Below are 7078 nucleotides of genomic sequence, written 5' to 3' on the forward strand. Positions count from 1 at the left end.
TGCTCTGCCTCTCTTTCTGTGACCCTTCCTTTTCCTGCCCTGTCACTGTCATGAGCTTCAGCCTGCACACATCAAGGTGTTTGCCTGCTGACCACTCAGCTGAAATTCCTGTGTCTCAGACTTTGCTCCTCTGCCTACTGCCTCCTTCTCCATCGCTGTCACTGTCTGTTCAGCCCACACTCCTGAAAGTAGGGCAGGCGAAAGGCAGAATCCTCTCTTGAGGCCTACAATGTCAGTCCCGGGGAGAGAGTCATGCATGTCTCCCAGGACAGTGCATAGGTCTGAGCTGCCCCCCTCTATAGGCCAGAGGGGCACTGGAGCCTACCACAGCCTGCCTCTTAGCAGCCCCCTCTGCTGGGCCACTCGGTGGGGGAAGAAAAGATGCTGCCCCTCTGGCTCAGGTACAAATGGTTGAAGGGCCATCGAGAATTCTGTAAAAGAGAAACTCTGCTAGGCACTCTGAACCAGCCAGACAGAGGCTGTGTCTTCAGAATCTGGGGCAACCAGCTGAGATTGCCCTCTAGTTTTCCTAAGAAATCTATGGAAGGGCTGGAGAGATGGCTCAGTGGTTAAAAGCACTGGCTGCTCTTCCAGAGGTCCTGTGTTCAATTCCCTGCAACCACATGGTGGCTCACAACTATCTGTAATGAGATCTGGTGTCCTCTTCTGGTATGTGGGTAAACACAGAGGGAGAATGTTGTATACATAATAAATGAATAAATCTAAAAAAACAAAAAAAGAAATCTATGGGATATTCAGAATGGCCACTGCTGGCATCAGGAGGCTTGTGAGTCTCTGTGAGTTTGAGGCCAGCCTGGTCTAGATAGTGAATACAGGATAATCAGGCTTGTGTAGAAACACCTATATCAAAACAAAACAACAAAGAAACAATGAAAAGATGAACTTGAAGATGACTCCGACAGCAGAAGGACTTCAGGGTTAGAGTCTGCTTCAATGGAGCCGTGAAGCAAGTGAAAGATGGGGGCAGTGACAAAAACAGTCAGAGCAGGGTCCCCAAAAAGTCAGCGGTCTGGTCTACACTAGACACTGACTACTAGGGAGGCTTTTAATAGACGTCAAGTTCCCTGGTGTGAGAGGGTGACAGAGACCTCACTCTGGAGGCCTGATGGAGGGAACTGGCCCTCTCCCTGCTCATCACTTCCTGGGTCGTCACATGACATGTGACCTTAAGCACAGCACTAAGAAGGGGATCAGGCTGAGCCAGGGCCCTTTGTTGACCAGGATCTAACTCTCTTGCCAAAACATACATCTCCCCCTGACACAGCCCCAGGGAGGTTCAAGCAGCATTGTGGGACGGGCCTGGAGAGCTCAGACCCAGCCCCTCCTTCTACCCTGAGCAGAACAGGGCAGTTACAAATGGGGCCCAAGCTGGGTAGGAGCACCTGCCGCCATTACCATGAAGCTCACTGGTGCTCTCATGTTGCTTGGGGCTGCCCTGCTCCTGACTTCAGGGGGAAGTGGGTTCAATGGTGTGGGTGACCTCGGGGAACTGAGTACTATGGTGTGGATATCAGGGATGCAGGGTCTCCAGGGCTCTCACACCCTCGCTCCCCGGGAAGAACATCTGTGTTCTGATACAAGGCTTTCAATGGAGAATCACCTTTTCTTTGTGTTTCAGATTGTGGCATTTGCCCAGCTTTGGAGGAGGACCTTGCTCTTTTTCTTGGCCCATCTGTGCCTGACTATGTGGAATTCGTGAGCCAGTACAGGAACGAGTCTGCCGTATTGAAAAATGCTGAAAATCTGAAGATGTGTGCTGATAACAAGCTGACAGAGGAAGACAAGGCAAATGTAAAGAGTTTGTTGGTGAGTTCTCTGGGTGTCTGGATCAGAGCCTGTGTGCTCACCTGCTCACCACAGCTAAGAAATGGAGCGTGTGCTCCTCCCCAGCACTGCAGCTCCTTGGGAATCCGGAAAGATGTCAGGAGGAAGGGGCAGGAAGGACACTAACTGTACAGCTCTGTCAAGCCAGACCAGACCCCCAGGATCCCTGCTCCCACGGTACCACTTGGCCTTCATCAGGCTTTCTGGCCCGCCTCCCGAGTCCAGCTACATCAGTGCCTGGCACCCCTTCTCCAGATGGGATCTTTTATCCTAACTTTTCAAGTCTACCACCACACCCCCAAACACTCATGTTTTTTTCTTTTCCTCTGGATCTCTGAGGTCACTGTGTAGAATCCAGGCCTGGAACACTCAGCTGTAGAATCTAACTAAATCCCCTTTTGTCCCTACAACTGTCAGGATTGTCTCCACCCCAAGTGCATGCCTCTGAGGTCATCATGTGACAGGGATCAATCAGTTCATTGTGGGGCCACAGCTGCCCGCAGGCTCACCTGGAGTCCTGCCAGGCCCTCCCCAGCTGCTTCTCCATTCTGCCCCACATGTGCCCATGCTGTCCCGAGGGCAGGTGGCTCTTCCATCAGGCTGGATTGGAGGCTGTTTACAAGGCTCGCCCTGATGTGGTTTGTTGGAGACAGAATGGAGTGGAGACTCCCTGGGCCAAGTCAGACCCAGGAGCTGCTGCAGACAGAGTGCAGGTCCCTCCCAAGTGGTGTCCCGTGTGTGACTGCTGAGATCTCCCTCACCTCTGATGCTCTGCCGCCTTTCTCTTTGCAGAAGAAAGTAGAAGCTTACCCTTTCTGTTGATGATTCCATCTTTGCCTGAAAACTCAAGGAAGCCTCTCGCCTGCTCACCTGCATAGATGCAGCCAGCCCTACACCTACCGTCCATGTGTCTAAAAACAAGGTTCCAACAATAAAAGCCTTGCAATTCACAGGGGAGCCTGGACTGTTTGGATTTGAGGATGGGCATTGAGTGGGTGGGGACACGGCTGGGACGACCAGTGAGACTTTCAATTGTCCCTGCTGAATTGCAGCGCTGCCAAAATGTCCCTGCAGAATGCATTAGGGGATGGAGGAGACCACAGTCACCACAGCCAGAGTGTCTGTCACTTTCATGGGCCATGGTCCAGAGGACACATACATGACATCCTCGAATGAACTCCCCAGGAACATGGAACAGTGAAGGGCCAGAGGGACCAAGTGTCTGCCGAGGATTACACAGTTTCCAGACAGCAAAACTGTCCCTTCTGTCCTCTGCTGTGGACGTGGGCCAATTGTATAGAGTACGTGTCTCACAGTGCTCCTTTGGGCCTCTGTATTCCATCTATATAATTGGCACCGCATGGATTAGGTAGGCCTGGTCTTAGGCAGATGGTGTCCCCGCCTTCAGTGGGCTTGCATGTGTCAGGTGTGAGAGGTCCAAGGCAGAGTAGGGCCCAAGTGACTGGCAGTTTGTCCCCACTAGAACACTCATGCCCCCTCCCACACAACTCTCTGACCTTAGCTACCGCCCCTCCTGCTTCTCGTTGTTCTCGCCAGAAACCTGTAGATCAGAAAGAGTCAGGATTACCTTCCAGATCTTTTGGCATCTGACATAAGCCACGACACTGAGCTGTGCAGTGAGTTCCGGGTTCCAAGCTTTGTGAGCCATCACCCCTGCTGGAGTAGGCTCAGATGCAGCTGTCTTTGAATCATTTCTGCCCTTGTAATTATGTGACCTCAGTAAAACTCATTGTTTCACCAATTGCCCTTCTGTGGTATTTGCACTTCTGTGTGCCACTGGCTCCCTGTTTGGAATGAACAGACACTTGTTCAGACTTTCCGTGGAGCAGTGTCACACAGCCAGTGAAATGACTCGGTGGGTTAATGCTATCAAGCCTGACAACCTGACTTTGATCCCCAAGATCCATAGGGTGGAAGGAGAGAACTGACTCCCCCAGTGGTCCTCGGGCCTCCATGTATACCCTGCCATGCATATATTTATACATGCCCATTTTGGGGGGTGGGGTTCAAGACGAGGTTTCTTTGTGTAGCTCTGACTGTCCTGGAACTAATGCTGTAGACAAAGCGGGCCTTGAACTCACAGAGATCCACCTACCTCTGTTTCCCCTGTGCTGGGATTAAAGGCGTTCGCCACCACAGCCGGCTCCCATAAGCACATTCTTTTTAACGTTGATTATTTATTTGTGTAATGGCTTTCCGTGTGGGCATTAACAGTGTAAAAAGTCACACACATAACCATCAGGACACCTCAAGTAGAACTGACTATAGTGACACAGGTTTAATTACATTTTAATAGTTTTCTGAAAAACTTGGCTAATAAAAAAAATTGTCCCTCAATAAGGTTGAAATTATTTCCTAAAGTGGTTTTTGATTATCTGCACATAAAGCAAACAGTGTTCCACAAAATTCATTAGGCACAGGCTGGTAAAATTGCTGCCAGGAAGAACAGAAAGCATTGTTGTTTATCTCTTGTGAGCACACTTTCTGAAAGCCAGGTGAGGGCATCCCTTTCTGTGGGTGGTCTACGTTTCCTGATCTGTCCACTGCTGCTGGGCGAGGCAGGTTGTCTGTGGCACACCATCACTCTGTAAGACATATCTGCAGGCTCTGTCCACATCCCCTGGCAAACCCACCCTCCAGAATGTTAGCATAGCATTCATTTCTGGAAGCCGCTGGCAAGTAAACAGGACAGGGCCAGCGGCTAAGCCTAGCTTCAGGTCTGCAGATATTGGCTTGCCCCTCTGGCCAGAGCAGGAGGTGAAGTCCAATACATCGCCTATGAGCTGAAAAGCTATTCCAACATTTTTCCCACACTGATAAGCAATCTCAGGCAGCAGTGGGTCAGGGCAGCCCAGGACAGAGACTGCTTTACAACTGTTGTCTCTCAGACTGGCCGTCTTCTTGAAGGTCTTTCCAAGGTAGTTGGCAAACCTTCCAACCTCATTTTCTTTTGACCCTAGCTGAAAAAAATTCACCATGCACCAAACATTCAATAACTTGGGTTAAAATAGGTATGACGGCTGTGTTTCCAATCCACGCCAGAATTACGGAAGCTGCAGAAAGAATTAAATCTCCAGCAAGAACAGCTTTTTTCACCCCAGATTTCATTAAGCGTATGTTTTCCTCTTCGAGAACTTGCATCGTCAATACTGTCATTGCGAACCAGACTGGTAGTGTGGATCATTTCTGCAATCAAGGCTATGGTGCGCTGGCTGGCATGCACATCTCGTGAGCACATTAGGATGAATGTTACAGGCTCCCACCATTACCACCACAATAACCAGTCTAAAGGTTTTCCTTTGCATTGAAGTAGTTTGTATTGGGACAAGTCCTGCAGTTCTTTGGGGAGATACACAGCTCCTTTCTAATGTCTTCATACAGACCTTTCAAGTTTCTCCAGCCAAGTTCAAAAGGATCAAGTATATTTCTCACCACTCTGTGTCTGACTACAACAGCACACTGTTGGTGTCCTTTAATGGAACTGTGATGTACTGTGCACAATTGGGAAGGCAGAAGTTAAAGTCTTCGCTAGGCTAAAATAGGGCATCCGTGCACGGGTATCCGAGGCAGCACATGTTGCTAGCGAGCGGTCCCGCACATCCAGGGGGTCCCGGCCAGAAGCTTAGGGCAGCCGGCATCCAGGAGCAGCTGCCGCTAGCACCAACAGCACGTAGTATGAGTCTGAAAGTCGCAGCGGGCATATTTTAAAAAAGACGAGACAAGGTGTGGTACACACACATTTATTTCCCCATACATTTAAATTCACACATTTAGTAGGCAGCCTATGAGAGACCAAAGTACAGAAATCTAACTTGGTGAACCAATGAGTTTTGTTGGGGTCACTTACAGGAGCAGAAATGACTCAAAGACAGCTGATTAACCAACTCCCCCCACCCAGCATGAGTGGCAGCTCATTGCACAGCCAGCAGGTGGCTCAACAGGTTGGATCTCAGCTTTATTGCTTACTCTGGCATAGTGAGTCTGAAGCTATTTTGAGTTGTTTACCTCCCTGCTTAAGGAGCTTTCTGCAGGATGAAATGGTTTGTTCTCAGAAGAAGCTGTCCAAAAACAGAAGCTCTGGATGTTCTAGAATTCACAAGATAAACCAGGCTGGCCTTGTTCTCACTCTCCTCAGTCTCAGGGTCAAGGGCATTTGCCTGCTAGGCCCCATCCGCCATGTTTTCCCCTCCAAACCGTGATCCAAAATAGACCCTTTCTTCTTAAGTGGCTAGCATTGGTTGCTTTGTCAGTTTCAATGGAAGTGGTTGAGACGGCACATTCATTCAGTGACAAAGGCATAGAAAACGCAACGTCATTCAGCTTTGAAGAAGAGAAGGAAGGGTTGGAGAGAAGAGTGCCTGAAGTCCGAGGCCTGGGTGACTCTCTCCTCCTCCAGCGGAGTCTGTGAGGCATCCGTCACAGGGAGGAGAGACGTACTACCAGTGATGTCCCTCACAGGAGCTGAGCCAGCCAAGTTGTCCCCCTCTCCCTGACCAAAAAAAAAAAAAGTCCTTGCAGACATATTCAGAGGTGGGCATCCATCTCCCAAGAGATTCTAGAGGCGGTCAAGTTAACAGTGAAGATGAAACAAAGGCTTGGAGGAGGTGCTGAGGGTGTGGGAACTGAAAAGTCTCGAGAGGGCAGGAGAGTTGGCTCAGTGGTTGGTCTTTCAGAGGACCCAAGTCTGATTCCCAGCACCCACATGGCAGCTCACAACCATCTGTCACCCTGATTCTAGGGGATCTGACACGCTATTCTGACCTCCATGGGAATCCTGCACACACATGATTTACAGACATTCATGCGGGCAAGAGATCTATATGCATAAAATAAACATGAATATGTTTAAAAGTTTCTGGTAGCCAAATGTGGTTTTACACGCTTTGATCCCAGCAGAAGCAGGAGGATTTCCACACGTTCGAGGCCAGCCTGGTCTACAAATTGAGCTGCAGGACTTCTACCAGCACATGATGGTCATGGACTCGCCGTCTGAGACAGTAAGTAAGCCCTAATTCAATGCTTTTCTTCCGTAAGCTGCCTCGGGCATGGTGTCTCTTCACAGCATAGAACAGTAACTAAGACTTATGGGAAACAATAATCCAATGAAACTCAGCCCACAGTAAAGCTAGGGATCTACAACTTCCCCTAGGAGCTATCTAGCAGTCCCAGGTATACCAACGAAGAGACTTGCCAGCCCTACAAGCATTACACT

At 49.6% G+C, this 7078-nt stretch overlaps 1 protein-coding gene and 1 pseudogene across 1 annotated transcript; one reads left to right on the top strand and one right to left on the bottom strand.

The window, feature by feature from the left end:
* Positions 1–1423: 1423 nt before the first annotated feature.
* On the top strand, positions 1424–2746 carry LOC113455861 (major allergen I polypeptide chain 1-like). Its single transcript, XM_026778494.1, has 3 exons — positions 1424–1478; positions 1640–1827; positions 2638–2746. The coding sequence occupies exons 1-3, from the start codon at positions 1439–1441 to the stop codon at positions 2665–2667; spliced, it is 258 nt and encodes an 85-aa protein (XP_026634295.1). The 5' UTR covers positions 1424–1438; the 3' UTR covers positions 2668–2746.
* A 1530-nt stretch (positions 2747–4276) lies between these two features.
* Positions 4277–5567, bottom strand: LOC101995438 (annotated as a pseudogene).
* Between the last annotated feature and the right edge of the window lie 1511 nt (positions 5568–7078).

This window comes from Microtus ochrogaster, unplaced genomic scaffold (genome assembly GCF_000317375.1).
Source record: "Microtus ochrogaster isolate Prairie Vole_2 unplaced genomic scaffold, MicOch1.0 UNK206, whole genome shotgun sequence".
Classification (NCBI taxonomy): Eukaryota; Metazoa; Chordata; class Mammalia; order Rodentia; family Cricetidae; genus Microtus; species Microtus ochrogaster.